Source organism: Rosa rugosa, chromosome 3 (assembly GCF_958449725.1).
Source record: "Rosa rugosa chromosome 3, drRosRugo1.1, whole genome shotgun sequence".
Classification (NCBI taxonomy): Eukaryota; Viridiplantae; Streptophyta; class Magnoliopsida; order Rosales; family Rosaceae; genus Rosa; species Rosa rugosa.
The window spans coordinates 17,314,742-17,327,662 of NC_084822.1; the positions used below are offsets into that span (position 1 = coordinate 17,314,742).

A 12,921-nucleotide genomic window follows, 5' to 3' on the forward strand; every position below is an offset into this window, starting at 1 on the left:
GACGCTGGTCTGATAGCTTGCAGAATCTCAGCGGTGAATGGCCCAGGTCTGGAAGCGAAGAGTGGATTCTGGGTTGGCGCTGGGGCGCCCGACTCCGCCCGGATCAGCCTTTGCTCCAGTTGGTGCATCCTTTCCAATATCTGGGCGGTTGCATCGCTGGCGGTGTCAGCCCGGGTATTCCGCTGGACCTGCCTGCGCCTTGGCACAGGCGGATGGCCCTCAGTCCTTGCCCTAGCCTCCGAACGGTTGGTATGCGGCACTGATTCCACTTCCTGCTCAATCATTAGTTGGGGGATGGGCGGTGGTCCCATTCCCGACAACTCAGGTGGGTTCAGCGGTACCTGCATCTGTATGACTGGCCCTGGTGCCAATGTGCCAGTGCCGGGTCGACTGCGTCTGGTGCTGCGTGACTGCTCGCTCAGTGCTGGGCGGGCGGTAGGCTCCAGGGTCCTCTTTAGCTCTTCAAAACGTGCCAAGAGCGTAGCCACCTGTCCCTGGGCCTCAGCCTTCTCCTTACGCTCCTCCTCACACTCTCTGTTTGCCCTATGAAGATCCACCAGTGCTATCTCGTACATAGCGACGAGATCCTGGCCCGGCGGGCGGCTGCTGCTTGGGTTTGCCTCGCCGCCGGGGTTGGCCGGTGTTGTAAATAGTGCGCGGTTAACGCCTATCGTTGGATCGGAGGGTTGGGGGATGGTGGACTGGTCCGCCCGCTCCTCAGCGTTCCCTCCGCTACCGTTAGTCATGGTGGATGTAGTGGGATGACCTTTTGTTCAAGGATTCCCACAGACGGCGCCAATGTTAATGTCTAAAAGTTCGGCGGTAGCTGAACCTTTGTTAACGCTGATCCGGTGGGTGGATCGATACTTGTGACGTTCTCAAAGTCTCCGCTACCTGTCAAGTAAAATACAAAGGGCGTCAGAGGGAGACCGCGTTGGGCGGTCTTCAACTCTCCGATGCGTAAGTTAGTCAATGTATTTATGTTGACAAAGTAACAGTAGGTAAGTATTGAATGCATAATTAATGAGGAGAGAGGAGAGAACCTTTTATAGGTGAGGAAGAGGTTGATCTTCTCTTTGTTTTCGATGTGGGACTGATGTGCTTCAGTCCCCAGCTCTGGGAGCTGCTGATGCTACCTTGGCGCGGCGCGTTGGCGGTGATCTGGGGGTGATCCGCCGCCGAGGTTGTAGCCCGCCTGGCGGTGTGTTTGCATGTCATTCCCTTGGTTGGAATTAGTACCTTTGGCGGTCGAATGAGCGTGGCCCATTATAGCTAATTATGCTTGCAAATGTACATGTATGTACAATGTTCCTGATTTTGATCTAATCGTCGATACGAGCATTTCGATATGTAGATTGTAATTTTTGGAGATCGTTATGATTTTTAAGGTTTCGAACCGTTCGATTATTCGATCCATGTGGATTCGAGTGTTCGATCGACTTGTGGTTTTGAGATATCGATCGTAGAAGTATTCCGGAGACCTTGGGTGGTCTCGGATGTGGTTTTGCCTCGATTGGCGGCACTTTTGGGGATTTTAATTCAAAACGGGGGTTTCGGACTTAAATCGCTTATGATTCGTTACTAAGTAGAGACCGTATGTGATTAGGTACTTGACGAAGTATTCTTGGACAGTTATTTTGTGGTTGAGCTGCTTTGTTCTGTATTGAAGACGCAGCGGGAATTTCGAGGTGAGTAAATCTCACGATATTCGTTATGAGCATAATTACCATATTGTCTTGGAGTTATTAGGTTAACTATAACTATAGTTAGTATTAGTGGCGTTCCTGAGTGGATAACTACGTATATATATTTATGTGAAATATATATGTATTGGTGGCTTCATTGTGATGTGAACAATAATTGAAATGAGATCATTATTGCTCGAGAATGGTGAAATTGTGTTTTGAGTTGTGATTGTAGAATTTCATGTGTTGAGATACCATGAGTCTAGTATGACCATCTTAATTGAGATTTAAGATATGGTAGCTTATGTATGAACATCAGTGTGATGAATCTTTGTGATGATTGTCATGTAAATTAAAGCTTGTGTAGGAACATCTGTGTGATGAATTGATGACATCAGTGTGATGAATCTTTGTGATGATTGTCATGTAAAATTTGTGTAGGAATATCTGTGTAATGAATATCTGTGTACCACCGCCGCCCAAAATCCCCAAACCCCTCTCCACTACTGCCGGGTCTGAATCCATGCCCCAATCCCCACCGCCATCACCAATGTCACTGCTCCGCCACCCAAAACAAGATCAAATCTTGTCCCTCTGTCACCCTTCCCAGACCATCTGTCGCGCTTCCCAGATTCTTCAATTGAGTTTTAATTGAAATTGAAATTGAAATTGAAGGAAAATTGACAGTGGCGTGTGGTGAAGGAGGTAGAGCAATTGGGCGGCGGTGGTGGGTCGAGGAGGAGGAGGCCTTAGGTGCAGGAGATGAGGGAGACGATGCAGTGGCTCAAGGCAGAGACCTTGGTGATTCAAGCTTTGGATTGGAAGACCGAAATGATGTTTTGGGTAATTTTGGGTTCTGAGAACAGTGAGAGAGAGAGAGAGAGAGTCTGTGAAGCAAGGAGTGGAGGAGATGCAGCTTGAAGAAGAAGAACAAGAGGAGGGGAAAAGCTTAGGGTTCGGCAAAGATCGGGAAGAAGAGATGGCCAAACGAGGCTCTGCACTCAAAGAAGACGAAGCAGCTTCTGGTATGTTAATGTCTAAAAGTTCGGCGGTAGCTGAACCTTTGTTAACGCTGATCCAGTGGGCGGATCGATACTTATGGTGTTCTCAAAGCCTCCGCTACCTGCCAAGTAAAATACAAAGGGCGTCAGAGGGAGACCGCGTTGGGCGGTCTTCAACTCTCCGATGCCTAAGTTAGTCAATGTATTTATGTTGACAAAGTAACAGTAGGTAAAGTATTGAATGCGTAATTAATGAGGAGAGAGGAGAGGATCTTTTATAGGTGAGGAAGAGGTTGATCTTCTCTTTGTTTTCGATGTGGGACTGATATGCTTCAATTCCCAGTTTCAGAAGCTTCTGATGCCATCTTGGCGCGGCGCGTGGCGGCGCGTTGGCGGCGATCTGGAGGTGGTCCGACGTTGGGGCTGTAGCCCGCCTGGCGGTGTGTCTGCATGTCATTCCTTTGGTTGGAATCAGTACCTTCGGCGGTACAATGAGCGTAGCCCGTTAGAGCTAATTATGCTTGCAAATGTACATGTATGTACATGGTAATTCAGATTCCAAACTCAAATCCTCATTCTTTATCAAATTGTTCCTAATTGATTGAATTTATAGCTTCTGATGTTGAATTTGAGACGCCTCTGAAAATTGTGGAGTATCTGAACCCTATTCTAAGAGCAAAGAATAAGAGAATTTAATCGTTTGATGAAAATTTGAAGAAATTAGTGGAAGAAACGTACGTTTGATATAATGTACAAATAAGTTGTGATCATTTGGTGTTTGGGATTAGAAAGATTCGAGCTTTGAGAAATGGTTGCTGTTATTGGCAGGAGTTGTTGTTGTTGGCTTGGTTTTTTTTTTTTTTACACAGAACTGATGGCATTGGGCAAGTTGGAACCAATGTGCAGTTGATGGTGTTCAATCCGGTTGGCGAGCTCGGCAAAGGGGTTGGAGACGGAGGGGGTGTCGAGATTTCTGGAGGTGAGAGAGAAGAAGAGATAAACAGAAAAAGAAAAGGGAAAAAAAAGAGGAGAGAAAAAATTAACTAAAAGAAAAAGAGTGAGGGTATAATAGACATTTTGATGCAAAAAAATGCCACGTCAACAATTTAACGGAGGTTTTAACGGATTAGACCTATTGGTTCAAAATTTGAGAGTACAAGGACTAAACGTGTGAAATTAGAAGGCTAGGGACTGAAGTGTTTTTCGGACAAAAGCTCAGGGAGTAAACAGTTTTTAACCCTTTAAAAAAATTACCACAAATACAACCTTGATTACTACTTTCTACCTCAATTGTCGTAAAATCAGGAAAAAACGTCATCAAATAAGTAAATAACTCATAAAAGAAAATATAGTCATAAAATAGACAACCTCATTACAGCATAAAGGACTCACCGCAAATTTACTTAAATATATGAAGTTTTACCAGTATAGCAACACAGTCGTTGTTTTATTAGTAAAGTGGTTTTGAAAACTTGTAATAGTAAAGTATTAACACTTATTACAACTAGATTACCACATTTTATCACAATTCGTTGTTTTATTGGTAAAACGGTTCTGAAACTTTTAATAGTGAAATATTAACACTAATTACAACTTGATTACCACTTTTTACCATAATTCATTCTGTCATCAAATTTATGACTTAGGTTTCCTTTCCCTTTCTTTCTTCTTCCTCCTTGAGTATGCATAATTGGCTAGTTTGTGTTTGTTAATCACACAAACATAAATATATGAAGTTTTACTTAAATATATGAAGTTTTACCAGTATAGCAACACATTCGTTGTTTTATTAGTAAAGTGGTTTTGAAAACTTGTAATAGTAAAGTATTAACACTTATTACAACTAGATTACCACATTTTACCACAATTCGTTGTTTTGTTGGTAAAACGGTTCTGAAACTTTTAATAGTGAAATATTAACACTAATTACAACTTGATTACCACTTTTTACCATAATTCATTCTGTCATCAAATTTATGACTTAGGTTTCCTTTCCCTTTCTTTCTTCTTCCTCCTTAGGAATGCATAATTGGCTAGTTTGTGTTTGTTAATCACACAACCCCCCCCCCCCCCCCCCCCCCCCCAAATTACTCTCTCCTTCTATGGCAGGCTTGACAAGCGTGCAAAAGGAAATACATTAATTTTGTAAATTATAATAACTTTTAATAGTATTACATTGATTGATTGTTCTATTTGTCAACTTGACATACGTATTCTATATTTCTATTAATGCTATTGTAAATATATTAATTTTATGTAATAAATCCTATCTTTTTTAATAGAAAATCTGAGAAAGAAGAATTTTCTTTTATTTTATGTAATTTGGAGAATAAATCATTAAAGATAGCTTATAGACATTTTTTTCCTAATTTTTTTTTTTTTCGGCCCCCTCAAAGACATTCTTCAAGTTCCGCCACTGTGGGTCGGGTCGGGCCGGGCCAGCCCGTTTGCCACCTCTAATGCAAAGTGCAAGAGACAGATCTAGAAGATGTAAAAGAGAGAGATCTGGGAGAGAGAGAGGAATTTTTGTATCTGCCGTTAGTTAAGACCTCCAATGATCCGACGGTTAGAACAACTCCAACAGCTTTCCCACATTTTGATTTTTCTCTATTTTAGCAAAAAATGAGTCTCTTTTGCTCCGAAAAATTCCCTATAACTATCTCCATTTTAGGAATATCGAGGAAAGAGAAAACAAAATTCCTTAAATTTATAGCAATCTCTAAAATTTTAAGGAAGAATTACGGAAATTTTGGAGATTGTTGTAAAATAGAGAATCTATTGGAGTTGGAGAACAAAAATTGTTTAAAAGTTTGACTTTTGCTTCCCTATAATACAAAAATTATAGAGAAGCTGTTTTAGTTGCTTTAACACTGAATATCAAAGACTGAGAAACCAATTGTTATACAAGTTGATGGACACCAATATTATAAAATATTATAAAAATTGAGCCCAATTCAAATTTCTTCATCCGTTAGTTCCGCAAATAGCTTAACAGTGAAAAGAAGAGCACACTTGCATGCATATTGGACACCATCAACAGAGGCTTCCCAATAAAATATATATGCATGGGCCATTTACCTTACTTAATACCCACTGATAACAACAGTGTAAGGAAAAAAAGACCCACTAATTTGAAAAATCAGTGTGATACTGTTCTGTTTTCACACTGATGATTTTTAGTGGCTAAAAAGGAGGTGTGATTGGGGGAAAGTGTAGTAGTGGGGGTTGATAGGCCAAGGAGGCCAGCCGCTATGATATTAGTAAAGTGAGAGCTATGGTGCATTCAGTGAGGGAGAAGGTGAGTTCAGTTTTGTTAGAACTTAGAATTTAAGATTGGTGGCTGGAAATGATTGTACTTGGGTATGAATTTTGGGAGTTGATTTTTGTCATTTAGGTTGTTCATTGTTTTGGGTCGTTTATACGATGACCTGGTGGAGACTTTAGTTCATGGTTAGGCCTTGAAAGTTGTACATGTTAGAAGAAGTGCAAATTTTGTTGCACATTTAATGGCAGCCTATGCTTCATCTACTAGTCAGGAATTTTGTTCTCATCTATTCCTTTACTAGCTGTAGTTGCAGCAGAACTTGGCATTATGTAATTTTTCCTCATTTCAATAAAGAGTGACCTTCTTCTTATCAAAAAAGAAAAAAAAAACATTGGTGACCCCCAAACTCCATCTCCTCTTCTCTATTTTTCTGCCCAAACCTTTTGAGTTTTGACGGTCATATGATACCCTGCACGATGAAAAACATATATATTTGTGTTTCCCTATTTACATTCTGAAATTTCTTCTTCTTCCTTTTGTCTTTTGGCTGAAACTGATTTTTTTATTTTTTTTAATACTGAAAGCATAAATCCCATTGTTCATTAGTTGGACATGTAAATTATATCAGTATGAATGATTACCAGTTTGAAAAGTTAATCAACACATATATCATATGAAAGTAAAAATGAGATGGAAGAGGAGCAATTCAAGTTGCTGGCTCCAAAACGTGAGAAGAAGATAGACAGAGGGAAGATCAAAGAAGAAAACAAAGAAATAACGGAAGAGGAAGAAAATCGCCATCGATGTAAAGCAAGTGTAGTTTTTTATTGTTTGTCTTTCTTTTTTTTTCCTAAAATTAATATAAGGGGTAATACTGGAAATAATAATCATAATTTATATTGCTGGGTGTAGTTAGATATTTGCTGGGTACATTTAGAAAGACCCATACAAAATTTTAAATCTATGTATCACATTGATCGTTTTTAATTGTTAGGTACCAAACTAATTAGGGCGAAAGAATTAAGCCATTGGTGGTGAATTTAACTTGCTAATCAAATCACACTTTCTTGTACAGTATATAAATAATATTATGTTATGTTATAAAGATAAACTTGAGTACACACTATTCCAAACAAACATTGAGAAACAATACACCACATTTCAAAAAACTTGAGAAACAATAGACACTATCCCAAACAAACACTGAGAAACAATACACACTACTCCAAACAAACTTGACAAACAATACTATTACAAACAAACTGGCGGCCCCAACAACCCTTTCAACATGCACGGAAAGTGGTTTGACCTAATTTAGTTACTGGAGTTACATCTTATTGATCATGGAAAGAGTAAACAGCAATCTCCCACTTATTTACGTATATATATGGAGACCAACTAACTTTGAAACCAACTCGATCACAGTGGCACTGAATCGATAATAACTGCAGCAACACTATCTTTGGTCATCTTCCCAACCCGTGTGAATCCATCTTCTCCCTTGTAAAGAAGATCTGCTACTCTTGTTAAATTAAGAACTCGCATAAGAACCTGCATTGGCACAGTGGTTGGTTTGAGGAACTCCTCGTTTATATCCTTCCATGATTCCACAATTTTTTTGTTGAAAACATCAATCGTCTCTTGCTCTGAAACACCATATTGCTTCATATAGCAATCAATGCTAGATGGTGCATGTCCTCTCTCTTTTTCAAACTGCAAAAGTAAAATAAATTAAAATATTTAATCAATAGTTGTTTTCTATATGGTGATGATACAATTAGAATTCAACATTAAGTGTAATGTGTATATGTACCTTGGTGGAAACAATGTCATCCATAAGCCTAAAAATGACATTGGAAGCTCTAACAATTTTTGGGTCATTCAACAACCACTCAAATGCGTCCTTCGTTACAATATCTCCCATGCCAAGTAATGAAATGGTTGTTAGAAAAGTGTAACTAATTGAAACAGTAGCAACACTCATATACTCCTCCATGCTCGGAGTGCGTCCTTCGTGCAACCATTGGGCCTCATTGAAATACGATCGGGCTTGATCTTTCATCTGAGCAATATACACAAATATATTATAAGCCAGTGAACTTGAAATAAAAGTTTCAATGTTCTTAATAGATCATGTATTACGTACAGCTTGTATAGCGTAGGAAACTCGGTATGATCTTCCTTCCTTTGACATCAATTTGTCAATTTCATTGAAAAGATTCAAAAGTTCATGATAGAATATTTTCAAATAGTCCGGCAGTCCATCTATGCATTTGACATCCCACCTGAAAAATAATCATAAAAATATTTACATACTAGGATTCTTGAACACATATATATTAACAATTACATTTTTTATATATTGAACCTGTCAATTGCTTCAGTGAAGATCACGAGTTCTTCAAATGTACCATATGCATCATAGATATCATCCAACACAGTTAGGAGGATAGCCACTTTTGTCATAATGATTCTGCCCATAGAGTACTGGGGTTCAAAATATACTCCCACTATCCAAAAGAACAACTCCACCTTCCTGTCTCTTGCAAAAGGCAATTTCCTTTCAAAGTCAAGTTCTTTCCACCACCTAATACATCCGATATAAATTTAGTTCAGTTCATCCTTATAATGTAAACTTGATAAATTTTCAAATTACTCTATAATGTTCTAATAATCAATTAAAGAATAACTAAATGTAAAATGGACGTATGCTAACATCAAAATTGACTAAAGTAATTACTTACCTAGCAATCTCACATAACTCCTTTTTGTGTAAAAACTGAACGAGATTGAAATCCAACTTTGCGAGTTTCAATAAAGCTTCATTGCGTTGGATGAGTGAGGCTTCATCTTCATGTTGGTAAATTGACATGTGACGCTTGGCACATATCCTCTCTAGACTTTTTCGCAGAGGTCTCTCCAAGGCTTGAGTTATTTGTTCAGTCATTTGTACTTGATAGCATGCATTGGATTTTGCGGACTGGAGGTGAGTAGTGGTGAAAACAAGAGCCTCTTCTAGTGTATCTTCTCCATGAATCCTAAGATGTGCAGCTTCGTAGAGACTCAGCATAGCAGACCCATCAACAACTAAGCCTTCTTTGAAGCTACCATTTGCATCTCTGAACTTGTTGAATATATCTGCTTGAATAATATGTCAACAGATGGACACCATTGACTAGCATAAGAATTTAAAAAGCATACAATTACCATAGTCTTGCATTAAAATTTAATCAGTTACGTACTTGATGAGATATCATATCCATGTTGCCTTAGCAACCGAAAACACAGCGCAACAGTGTAAAGATCGCCCTTATCATCATAGTGATCCTGATCATGATATGTAGCATGGATGTGTTGCAGTGCATCCTCTATTTCTTGTTCAAAATGGTATGCCACGCCAAGTCGTTGCATTGCATCGATCAACTTGAGTCGATAGAAAAAATCACCTTCATTTGTAAATACTTCCCTCTTCACGACTACTTTCAGTTCCTCAACCTGTTGTTGCCAAAGGGCCTCAGTCTTCTGCAACAAACAATTAACTGAATTAAGCACAAAATAAAATGAGTCAAAACCATATAAACCTACCGACCGAGTTTAGAGGAATAGTTAATTACAATGTCTTGAGAATCATAGTTGATGAACTGATCTCCCCAAATGCTTGGCTGGAAATTTGCTGTCCGGCGAACAATTTCAGGCTCAGCAATTTGTGGTACTTGACTTGATAAGGAAGGATCTCTAGCCATAGATATGATCTAGTTGCTTGCTTCTTAATTTTCAGATGCTTGTGTACTGGAGTACTATATATGATCGATATGCTTATATAGGCGAAGGGACGCTTTATTAAATTGATATTAGCATAACTTTTTTCAGTGGCAATGGAAACAAAATTGTAAAATAAAAACTAGGCAATTTCACGTGTTTCAGATGGGTCCAAAAAGATGGCCTAGCTACGAATGAGTTTCCTTTTTTAGACTGAAACGTTGAAAAAATTAAGCTGTTCTGCAACGTTGTTTTTGTGAATGTGAAACGTGTCGATACTGAACAAACTTAGTATGCAATGATGATGGCATGATCCTAGATAGTAATAAAATGAATAAAATAAGTATTTATGTTTTTTTTTTAAATACTTCCGTATTTCATATATTTAAAAGGAACTCATTAAATTTATACATGATTTATTTTACGTTTTTTTCCGTATTTTACACATATTATTAAACAAAAATGAATATAAATTAATATTTTTAATTAAAAATTTTGATTATTTAATTAATTAAAAATATCTTGTCAAACTTTTCAAAGAACTATTTGATAAAATATCAGGGTGTGTGTGTTTGGTGGGGTGGTAAGGCTTTGGTCTTGTTTGGCTCCAATTTTGTTGCAGCTGGTCAACAATCTCTTTCTTGCGCGGGCGTGCCAGCACCGTCGGGTGCGGTCGTCGGGGGTGTCCCTTGACCTGACTTCTGTTGAGCGATTGTAGACGAGGAGAGCACTAACCTCGTCGCGGGATTCTTTGTGCCTCGTGGCGAGGACTTTTGCTGAGCTTCTTGAAAATCACAATCGATACTCGATGTTGTAGATCGAGCAGAGCGAGAACCACTGGGAAGTGAGGAGAACTTGCTAAAGCGTGACTTTAGCTTGGCTGGGTTGCTAGGGCGTTACCCTTGCTTGGCTGGTTCTGTAACCGTTGTGGTTGCGGCACTACCGTCGGTTCCCGAGGAGACTAGGAGTCTAGGACCGAAGTACGTTGGCAGAGGGTTTGGTGGCACGTACTGAAAGTCGGCTTATGAGAAGACTAGGACTAGGAGTGTGATCACCGGTAAGAGAAAGAGAATGAGAGGAGTTGCTCTTAGAGAGGTTGCTCTAGAGAGAACTTAGATCATCTTAGAGATGTTTTGATGTTGTGAATGTGTCTCTAGAATGAGAGGAGAAGGTGTTTATATAGGGAAGAAAAAGAAGAGTGAAATGATGAGTGGAAGAAAAATAATGAAAGTGGAGTATGAAAGTGATTTGTAAAATATGGAAAAGATAGAGAAATGATGAAATGAAAACAAAGCATGAAGGTGCAAAAACATGGAAGTGATGATGATCTATTAAAGAGATTGTAGTAGAAAAATATATCCAAGGAAAAAAAGAAAAGCATCTAGCTTTCTTCATGTGGGTAGGAAACATGAACATATTAAGCTGGTTTTAGGTCAGTTTCTGCCCCTTTATTCCTTCAATTATTTCTCCAACAAGACTTCAGAATGAGCCTTCTACTTCTTCATAAAAAATGTTCCACTATGCGTGTAGATCATCCTGACAAAGTTTCAGAGCTTTATTCCATGCGGTTGGGCCGGAAATTCTGCTGGACCTCTTACAGGTCCAGTTTTCCAGTTTTGCTTCTGTAGAAAATTGGACTGATTGTTTGAAGGCCTTCCACTCAAAACTAGCTCTGGCACTCTTTATAAGAAATGATCCTTGGGCTTTCTAGATTTAATCTGGAAAGTTTCGGCTCATTTGAATTTTGTTTGGTTAGTCTGTTGCCCCTCCTTTCTTGTTTAGCTCGGTTTCTCCTAGCCGAAGTAGGAAAATGTGCTAAAGTTGACTTTTCATGCTTTCATGCTTCCATAGTAGGCTTTATTTAGCCTCTAAATATATATTTCGAACTTGTCGACAATATATAGCTTGAGCCACTGACATTGGCTCAATTTCTCCAAGACGTGCCTTGTCAGGCCAAAATGCTCATTTTGGGTCCAAACATTGCCCCCCAGACCTCGAAGTCAAAAGTGTTCGTCTTGACTGAAGAGGTCTTGAATCAGCACTACTCTTATAATGTTGTCGCTCCAAAACCACTTGTATTGGCTTGACTGTTTCCATATAGGCCTCTAAATAGGCCATAAAGCTTGAATGCCGTAATCTGAAATGCCTTTGTCATGAACTGACGCTTCCTTTGCCAACTTTATTCCCCCCCATGGATCTAGCGAAACTTGGGCAGGTTGTAGGCAATCAAAACTTTAGCGTGCCCCCCATGCGTAGGAGACTGCTTTTGATCGCGAATGAGAATCTTTCTCTTCCTTGGTGTTAGCTTCGCCATGTGTATAGCAACAAGTGTCTGCCTTGTTTGCTGGCTCTCTGTTGATTTTCTCAAATGTAGGTGTTGGAGCCGCTTTCCTGGCTAGATCAAGGCCTATAGTACTTGGCGAAATAAGATGCAAAATAGCAAACTGTTTGCTTTCATTTAATCCTTCGCGAGTCTTATGCCAAAGAGGATGATTGGATCATGGCTATCGTCATCATGACTTGTGACCAAGTAAAACCACCATATTTTGCTGCAACTTTAGCATCTAAAAACCGCATCGGTTTTAATCATGTTTTATTTAAAAAACATCAGGCCACTATGTTGGCCCTGCGGTGGTAGGAAAAGGTGGAATATCTTCATTGTCGCCTTAGATGCGATTCTCAAGATGGAATAATGACTCATTAATTATCAACTAGGGCCACTCACTGGCCCAGCTAATAAATTAATCTCCAAACATATTTGAGCTATGAATCAAGGCGTATTGGAGAAGTATCTTCACTGTCGCCTTAGATGCGATTCTCAAGATGGAATAATGACTCATTAATTATCAACTAGGGCCACTTACTGGCCCAGCTAATAAATTAATCTCCAAACATATTTGAGCTATAAATCAAAGTGTAATGGAGAAGTATTCTCTGCGACCTAGAAATGGCATCCAAGAAACCATTCGTTATCGATCAGGCAGATGAAATCACTGAGAAAGCCGCATTCGCCTGGCGGACTAACATGAGTGTTCGATGTAGAAGTCAGACCGAAGAGGAGAGAAGTCGACTGATGGGCTTTGGTGGCGGTGATAGTCAAGCGAGTCTAGGTCCCACACCTCGCGATTGTTTGCCAGATGATGCTATGGCCTATTATGCGCTTCCCATCCGCCGTCCCATAGCGGCTCTTCGGCAGGTGCCTGGTGATTTT

The 12,921-nt window shown here is 39.5% G+C and overlaps 1 protein-coding gene across 2 annotated transcripts; it reads right to left on the minus strand.

The window, feature by feature from the left end:
* Nucleotides 1–7,025: 7,025 nt before the first annotated feature.
* Nucleotides 7,026–9,748, minus strand: LOC133739781 ((-)-alpha-pinene synthase-like). 2 transcript variants are annotated; one of them, XM_062167586.1, is made up of 7 exons: nt 9,566–9,748; nt 9,194–9,470; nt 8,696–9,089; nt 8,320–8,538; nt 8,098–8,236; nt 7,765–8,013; nt 7,026–7,664 (listed from the first exon to the last, which is right to left on the minus strand). In XM_062167586.1, exons 1-7 carry the CDS (start codon nt 9,692–9,694, stop codon nt 7,371–7,373), a joined length of 1,701 nt encoding a protein of 566 aa, XP_062023570.1. In that variant the 5' UTR covers nt 9,695–9,748; the 3' UTR covers nt 7,026–7,370. The 2 variants fall into 2 exon arrangements, with proteins under 2 accessions (XP_062023570.1, XP_062023569.1); XM_062167585.1 differs by having other exon boundaries at nt 9,194–9,473.
* Nucleotides 9,749–12,921: the final 3,173 nt, after the last annotated feature.